This window comes from Limanda limanda, chromosome 5 (assembly GCF_963576545.1).
Source record: "Limanda limanda chromosome 5, fLimLim1.1, whole genome shotgun sequence".
In the NCBI taxonomy this organism is placed as follows: Eukaryota; Metazoa; Chordata; class Actinopteri; order Pleuronectiformes; family Pleuronectidae; genus Limanda; species Limanda limanda.
In genome coordinates, this window is record NC_083640.1 from 23,362,732 (window position 1) to 23,371,741 (window position 9,010).

The following is a 9,010-nucleotide window of genomic DNA, read 5'->3' on the forward strand; positions in this document are numbered from 1 at the left end:
CGGGTAGCATCTTTTAAGGATTATGTTTGAATATTTTCGCCCTAAGTTAGTGGTGTGATCATTAAAATAAACACCTTGAAAAAGATTTTAGAACATAGGATAGATTAGATGGAGACTATTCCTTGTATGTTTGAAGGTTTACTGTATTTATAAGGATGCCAACCACCACTTGAGGTTTGCAGATGTTAGCATCATTTGTTGACAAGCCTCATTCATTAAATGACGTGATGTACACATTCTTATGACAAGTTGAGATCAAATTAACAAATAAAAACTAAATAGTTCCCGCACAATAGAGGCAAGACATTGTAGCTTTGACAATCATTTATTTGATTGGTTGGTTAGTTACTTGGTTTATAAAATGTATAATGAGAAATATTGACTGAAATTTATCCCAAATGGGGATAAATGCAATTATGTGAATTAATTTTCTCAACACTGCAGCTCTCGATGATATTAATCATTTAGAGACAACAAAGTGCAGATGTGGGGATTTAACACAAAATCGGGTTGATAGCTGTTGACCAAACTATCTATATTTAATTATTTGATTTACTTACAATCACATACTTACAACATGAAAGACAACAGTAGATTTGCATTGAAAAGGTTAAATAAATGAGGTGAGATTCATTTATCATGTACAATTAATTATATATTTTGGATTATATATTATAAACTAAATAATATATTTCTTCACGACCTTGTACTGTTGCATCGTAATATTTTGTGTCATAAGCACTCATTATTTTTGCTTTTCATTCTGTGTTTGTGTCATTTTCATTAGATATTGAGTTAAACAGGCAAAAACAAATAGTTGATAAAGAATCATTATTCATGTATAATTTATGCATTTTTTGGATAATCTATCATAAACTAATGTATCATATATTTCTTCACGGCCTTCTACTGTTGTATAATAATATTTTAATCTGTTTGTGTCATTTCCACTGGATGTTTGACTTGACATCAACAAAGAGAAAGACTACGACTCCCATGATGCACCGCTGCGGCAGCAAGTTGAAGTTCAAAGTTCAGGCGCTACAGTGGAAACAAGCTGCTCGCTGGCTGCACCGCTCGCGTGTCAACACCGGGGAAATAGACCGACTCAGCGGACACAGCAACCGGCGACCCCCGCCCCATAGCCCCGCAGAGGAACCGGGACATGTCCCCCCACTGACCGGGCTAGGGTTAGGGTCGGCGGACTGACACAACACACGGCTAGCTAGCTGGGTGCTAACCGCTAGCACGCCTAGCTTGCCAGGAGCACATAGCAACTGCGGCTTGCTAACGTCACCGCCACCGGGACCACCACCGGGACACCGGGACCCCGGGACCCCGGTCGTGTTCACCGCCGCTATGTTCGTCCAGGAGGAGAAGATCTTCGCCGGGAAGGTGCTGAAGATCCACATCTGCACCATGGACGGCGCGGAGTGGCTGGAGGAGGTGACGGAGGACACCACCGTGGACAAGCTGAAGGAGAAGTGCTTGAAACATGTAGGTGCACCAGGGTTGTTGTTTGTGTTTGTGTCTGTGTGTGTGTGTGTGTGTCCGTCCCCCTCCCCCTCCTCCTCCACCCCCCCCCCCCCCCCACCCCCCACCCTGTGTTTGTCCTGTCACCAGCAGTCCACCGTGTCCTCTGTGTAAAGTGTCACTGGGATTGTATTTATAGTAACTGGGTAGACTCTGCTATTTATAATATAGGCTAGCTGCAGGCTAACGCTACACACTTTATTCCCCTTCACTGTCCGGAGAGCCTGGCTATTATTACTCCTCTCCTTCTATGGCCCAGGGCATCATCCTGCAAAGTGCTGCTCTAATGTGTGTTTCGCATGACAACACGGGACAACACACAGATCCGATAACACCATGTGTGACACCACAACGCGTGAGGATGTGTGTGTGTGTGTTGAAAGTTAAATATCACACTCCGGGCTTTTGTCAACAGAGTGTCACTGGAACAACCTGCTGGCTCTTTTTTGGATTTGTAACGATATCTATAATTATCGCGATATCATTTTCAATCCATGTTGATATATCAGAACAGTCATCCTGTGCCACTGCACTTTATAACATTTGTTTATCAAATGTTGTCACTTTACTACTGAAGACGAGTTGTTTCATGTGACATTTACTATGATAATTATCGAAATTGGCTATTAAATATATATACATCTTTACTTTGGTCCAAATATAAAGTTAAGTATTCTTCCAATCAGTTTTATCAAATATCAGATAACATTAAAAACACAATTCCCCATGGTCTCAGATGAAGCTTGCAACTGTTTTGTCTTTTTTCATATGAAATGTCCCTGCAATGAGTTGTCAATTAACTGATTTAAATGGATAATCATTCAATCGATCAAACAATCATCACATGGATTAATCATTGACAGCAAAAATGTTCAAACTAAGATCTCTGGAACGTCAGTTTCAATTTTCTCTGTTTTAATACATTGTAAACTGTATAATATTTGTGTGTTAGTTGGAGGAAACCAGACATTTAAAGGCAAGGCAGCATCTTGGACTCGCAGAGACTGTAATGAATTACATTTTGTAAACTGTTTGACTATTGTACTATTTTACAGACCAACCGGTAAATCATTTAAAACATATGTGTTACTCAAAGAGAACACATCAAATTCATTTTTGTGTTCCACGTGTGACTAAACAGATTCAATGATTATCTAAATTGTAGCAGATTGAATGTCTGAGCTGATTTACGTTGTGCTTGTTTTGTAGTATGTACACGGAAGTCTAGAAGACCCCAAAACGCTGACCCACCACAAACTTATTCATGCTGCTACAGAAAGAGTTCTCACAGACACTAAAACAGTCGCTGATGAAAATCTCAAAGATAGAGGTAAGTAAAGCCCATTTTGATAAGTTTTGTAATTATATCAATAGTAACTTACACTGTTTTCTGTGAACTGAGCATTTTAACCATATGTTTTATAGACGTTTTGCTGCTCATAAAGAAAAGACCCCCACCGACTGCTCCAAAGATGGCAGAAGTTAGTTCAGATGAAAAGGTGAGTTTATTCAACTTTCTATGAAGAAGACATGAAGTGTTTCCTTATCATTTTTCATATTCTGGCCTCGGAACACAGGGATCTTATTTGACCTGTTACTTTTTAACTGTCTTTTCACAGAAGAAACAAGATAACAAAGCTCCAGACAAAGATGCTATTCTTAAAGCCACCGGCAACCTCTCCACCCGCCACACTGACCGCACTGTTACCCAGCACAATATCAGAGACGTGAGAAGCTCAATATCATTAACTTATACTGTGAATAAGTATAAAACTGGTATCCTCCAAGTTGGTATAGATTTCTGATGTGTTTCTGTTTTTGTTTTTGTTCCAGTTTCAGACAGAGCTCAGAAAAATCTTGGTTTCTCTCATTGAAGTCGCCCAGAAGCTTCTTGCCTTGAACCCTGATGCTGTGGAACTCTTCAAAAAGGCAAATGGTGAGCCACACAATCCCGTAAAACTCTTTCCAAGTCTTTGTGCTTGAGTACTTTTTTTATATTAACCATCAAAGTCAGTGCAGGGAAGCTCATATAGAGTGTTTTTCAGATCCTGACAGTTCCCGTGTATTTCTCAGCCGGAGTAGCTGTCCTCTAATGTGTCGGTGTTTGTGTGTCTTGTAGCGATGTTGGATGAAGATGAAGAGGATCGGGTGGATGAGACGGCGCTTCAGCAGCTCACTGAGATGGGTTTCCCTGAGAGCAGGGCCATCAAATCTCTCAGACTAAATCAGTAAGGCTGTACTTGTTTACTACATTCATACTGCCATGTTCTAGTTTTAAAATACATCACTGTTCCTATGTTTATGCTTGTCATCCACACTACTCTGGAGTTTTACAAGTTTAGGAAACACTGTTCCATTTCAACTTGAAAACGCTGCGTCTCTGTTGTATTATGCACAGGCATGCAGTCACTTGTATTTGCTTCCTGATTTGTTCTTATCAGTTACTGGGCTGTCATGGAGACAAAACTTTGTAAAACACTGTGAATAACAGCTCCACCTTTTCATTTGTACAAGACGTAAATCCCTCGTCTTACTTTTCTCATTCTCAGTTTTTTTTGTAAGTAAGCAACCGGCTGCAGAATAGACAAATCTGCTTCCTGCTGACACAGGCACATGCCCAGTGTACGTGAATGATCACTAATAATCACTACAGGATCACTTGAGTGGACCCAAGTTAGTTTTTTAGTTATAAAACAAAAACATATTAGTATGGATGTAGCTGAAATCCTCACAACTCCACAGACTCAGCATTGTTATTACAATTTATTTATTTATTCCATCCAAAGGAGTTCAGATGGACTAGAGTCATCTGTTCTGGAGACGTGTTCTTTTTTTCTCTGTCTCTCACCTCAATCTTCCCTTCTGCAGCATGTCAGTGACCCAGGCCATGGAGTGGCTGATTGAACATGTAGACGACCCCTCTATAGACACGCCACTACCAGCCCAGGACTCTTCTGGGTCGGCAGGAGCCACTGCAGGAGCCACTGCAGGAGCCACTGCAGGAGCCACTGCAGGAGCCACTGCAGGAGCCACTGCAGGAGCCACGGCAGGAGCCACGGCAGCTGCCACAACAGGAGCCACGGCAGCTGGCACAACAGGCCCCTCAGCCGCTGCCGCAGCCTCACTCTCCACGCTAGTCTCTGCATCAGCCCTTGCGTCAGTGGCCGCCTCCGCTTCAGCTTGTGGTCCCAACCTTCTCCGCAGCCTCTCCAGCCAGTCGAGCACAGAGGAGAGTGGCAGGCAGGACGAGCTCACAGAGATTTTCAAGAGGATCCGCAGGAAACGGGAGTTCAGACCGGACTCAAGAGTGAGTGGCTCTGTCCAGTCGAAGCTTTCGTTCAGAAATTTGACTTTGACTTACTTCTCTAAAACTCATCTCAGCACTCACAACTGATATGTTGTAGACAGGGTTATATTTACACACATTATACAGACTGTTTTGCCAATGTGGCTGATGGGCCTATAAACACTTAATCGCTCCTTTACTGTGTATATATCTCCGCAAATCGTACAGACAGGCCAGGACTCCTTTCTGCTGTAAAATGTAGAATTTGTTTCACCAGATAAAAGTGTGATAACATTTTATTTAAACCTGCATCATCAGTATTAAGTGCTTGTATCGTTGTGGCTACGTGGTGGTTTCAAATGTTACATTTATAACCTTGTGTGTGTTCAGAGTCTTCTCTCTATAATTTAGGGTTTCCCCAGTAACGCTGCTACAGATTATCTCCAAAAATAGAAAAGTGATTAAAATCCCATCTTCCGACATAAGGCTTCCACAGTAGTTAATTTATCTACCATAGCTGTCATCTGAGAGGTTCTTACTCCTCTTTGGGTTCTTCTGCTGTGCACAAATAAGCTTTTTGTACCCAAGACACATGCCAGGCTACATAGGACTTTGTTAATTAGACGGATCATACAAACCTTTTATTTGTTTCTGCAGGCTGTCATTGCATTGATGGAGATGGGCTTTGATGAGAAGGAGGTGGTTGATGCTCTGAGAGTCAATAACAACCAACAGGATGCTGCGGTACGTTTACAGATCCCTGACTGTTAATGTGTAATGTAAAGAAGAATTGACTTGATTTCACATTCTCATTTGTTTATTTAACAAGCTCTAATGCGATTTACACAGGTGGTGTTTGGCCCACTGCTGCATATATCCCTTAAACAATTCCCAAACTTCCTGTGCTTGGTTTAAAAATAATGATCCAAATGAACTGCCGTGTTATGGTATGAAAATAAAAGTCAAAGATATCACTGTATTTTCAAAAAGCAGACTGAGAATTTGGTTTCCTGCTGTTTTCCCCTCATGCAGTGCGAGTGGCTACTGGGAGACAGGAAACCTTCTCCAGAGGATCTAGACAAAGGCATCGACACCAACAGCCCACTGTTCCAAGCCATCCTGGAGAATCCAGTGGTCCAGCTGGGTCTAACCAATCCCAAGACTCTGCTCGGTACAGTCTCGTCCAATTAACTTAAATTAATATTACTGATGTGACATTTGAGGTCTGCTTCACAACCCCATCTTAGACAGGAAAAATTGTCGTATGACATATGGATCAAAAAGCGTAAACATGAATTACTTTGGACTGGCAGTTAAGTTTTAGTGTCTGTTATCATTCAGGGTGTCATGGACTCGGAGAATATGCCAGACTATTTTCAAGTTTTCTACGTATACATTCACAGGCTGCTGGTTTTTGTGAAGTATATTTGTCACTAATGTGTCTTGTGTTTTTTGTGCAGCGTTTGAAGACATGCTGGAGAATCCTCTCAACAGCACCCAGTGGATGAACGACCCTGAGACTGGGCCCGTCATGCTCCAAATATCCAGAATCTTCCAAACACTCAATCGCACATAGAGCCTTTTGGTGACCCCTTTGTGTGACTGTGGCAGCTTGTGTGTGTGTGTGTTTGACCATATTGGGATACGTGTGTGTGTGTGTGGAAGTGCGTGTATCTCAGTAGAGACACATGTATTGTTTTTTTGCCTTGATAAACAAAAAGCTAGAGGAGTCAGAGTATGAATAAAAATGTTATATATATATAAATATAACTATTTATAACAGTACAGTAAAAACATATACAAACAAATGTTAACATTGAATTATTATTACTGTAATAATAAAAGAATTGAGATTTACTATGTTTTTACATTTTAATGAGAACAATTTATAATTAAGACAGACATGATTTATTTTATATAATTTCTCCTTGTGCAAAATGACATCAGAAATCAATTTGTTTACAGTTCAAAGAAAATTTGTTTTTTTTTGTGTATGTTCTGCAATATTTAAATATCAATTTACAGTTTTGTCTGTCCGTTTTAAATTGTTACATTTCATCAGAGGGGAATGTTTGGAAGAATTTTATGTCACTGTCAAGTTTTGTTTTATCTCCCCCTTCTTTGTCTTGCTCTCATCGAAAGAACTGCTTCTGTTCGAGAGGCTGATTGTCAGGCTGCAGCGTTACCTCTCTCCGTTCACTGCAGGTCGACTGTGTAAAGAGAACATTCGTCCTCGGAGCTTCTTCGAGAATATTTATTTGACTTTCTGGCCTTTTAGAGGAAAGCTGTTCACTAAACTGTCCGTGTCTTAGTCATGTTTTTACAAGAAAACGAAATATATATATAATAGGCTTGTGTGTTTTATTGTCGATGTGCTCTTGAATGTCATGTTATCATGTTGCGTTCATCCAGCACCTGTTGACGTCTGTGAATATCACTACAGCACCGAGAAGTTACAGAAGCGGATTTTTTGTGTGTGTTATGTCTCAAAAGGCTGTAGTGGGATGCTGAATGAAACTAAACCTTATCAAAGGGGGTTTGTCTTTTTAATCTTTAATCCGAATTTTGAGGATTGCACGCTCACACCGGAGAAGCAAGCGTCTACGGCAAGCAACCAATGTCGGGTCTTCTGGTTTATTGGGTTTTCCTTTTCTCTCTTGAGAGCAATGAACATTTATGCTGTCAAACCAAACCGTCACTATATAACCTGCCTTGGCATTAGATGTATCCTTTGAAAATACCCCAATATTTCTGTGCAATAGCGAGGACTCATGTTGACCTGTAAAGAAATATATTTGATTTTAAGGGAGTGTGCACTGCAATGAGGCGTGTGTTATACAATATAAGCCTTTTTGCATCACGCACTTAAAATCCACAGCTACATGGAGGTGAACTTGGCTTCTCCGCACTGTACAGGGGAGTTAAAAAAAACAGTATGGAGGACGGTGTATTTTGCCAAGGTTTTGAGTGTTTTTATTCTATATTTAAAATGTGTTGTTGATGTGACTTTCTGCTCAGGGAGGCTGAGATTGTTTTTCTAAACCTGTCGTTACGGATAACCTCTGCTCACCCCCCTCCCCCCTTCTCGTTTGACATCTGACAATGGCTTTAACTAATCCGCCGAGAACTTTGCTTATGAATGAGAGCACCACAGAAAAATGGTTTTGTAAATGCAATATTTGAAAGATATTTAAGTGTTGTCGAGAGAAGTGTTTGTTTAAACTGTGTATTATTACATTGTTTATATCTGAGCCAAACCAGTTCCTTCCTTTTTGTCTTTATAATATTTTTTAGCAAAACCTCGAAGGTAATTTACAAATGTGAACAAATTAAATCATTCAAATTTTGTTTTTACAAACCATTATAAAACTCACAGGTCACAGTGTGATTTCAAGCTGTGTTTGAATGGAGGGTGATGTCCAGACAAGTCTCTGGAAGCATACAAATAATAATGGAGTTTTCATTTACAGCCCTTCTTTTTCAAGAGCGTGGTCTTTCTGTCTGAGAGCAGAACTTATTGGCACATTTAAATGTTGTGATACTTTCAATCAAAACCCTCAGATTGCTCCTGCTGGTGTTCAGATCTGCTCTTGTCTTGCCTTTGTGTTGGTTGTGTTAGCTTCACTGCTTTGAGAGTCCCGTACAGGGCGTTTACCTAAACCACAATGAGGGTGGGATTATTTCAAGTGCATGAAATCCACCCAAGCCACAAAATATCTGAGTGCAAGCACAAAGTTTGAGTTCTAGTACAGCAGGTATAATCCTAGCAGGGGTTATTTGAGTGTGAGCGCAGGGTTTTGACTGCAAGCTTTACAAAATTTGATCATGAAATCAATCAGTCCAGCTCTCAAACTGAAAAAAGCACGCTCTTGAATAAACACAGGGATTAAAAAAAACATAATGTCTCTCTTGAAATAAACCCTGGGAGATTGCACGAGTTTTATAAAAAACGCAGGCGTCAACAGGAACAGAAAAGAACGAAATTTGGTTGAACTACTTATTGGATCAGTGAAGAGTGGTCGGAGTTACAGGTTATTGTTTTCACTCAGCTTTCATGCAGGACTGTCCCAGATCAACAACCTATGCAATATACTCTCACAGTCTGTTCATTCAAACAGCCGCGTGGCTACTGGCGTCCCAAACACTATCGCATTAAAGTTATTTTTTTTGGCTGTATTATTTGGATTCTGT

The 9,010-nt window shown here is 40.5% G+C and overlaps 1 protein-coding gene across 2 annotated transcripts; it reads left to right on the forward strand.

Annotated features, from left to right (window-relative positions):
* Positions 1 to 1,038: 1,038 nt before the first annotated feature.
* ubac1 (UBA domain containing 1) lies at positions 1,039 to 8,981 on the forward strand. 2 transcript variants are annotated; one of them, XM_061071080.1, is made up of 10 exons: positions 1,039 to 1,497; positions 2,743 to 2,863; positions 2,959 to 3,032; positions 3,153 to 3,260; positions 3,367 to 3,469; positions 3,653 to 3,761; positions 4,402 to 4,840; positions 5,477 to 5,563; positions 5,852 to 5,990; positions 6,280 to 8,981. In XM_061071080.1, the coding sequence occupies exons 1-10, from the start codon at positions 1,360 to 1,362 to the stop codon at positions 6,393 to 6,395; spliced, it is 1,434 nt and encodes a 477-aa protein (XP_060927063.1). In that variant the 5' UTR covers positions 1,039 to 1,359; the 3' UTR covers positions 6,396 to 8,981. The 2 variants fall into 2 exon arrangements, with proteins under 2 accessions (XP_060927063.1, XP_060927065.1); XM_061071082.1 differs by lacking the exon at positions 6,280 to 8,981 and adding an exon at positions 5,669 to 5,766 and having other exon boundaries at positions 5,852 to 5,906.
* The last annotated feature ends 29 nt before the right edge of the window (positions 8,982 to 9,010 follow it).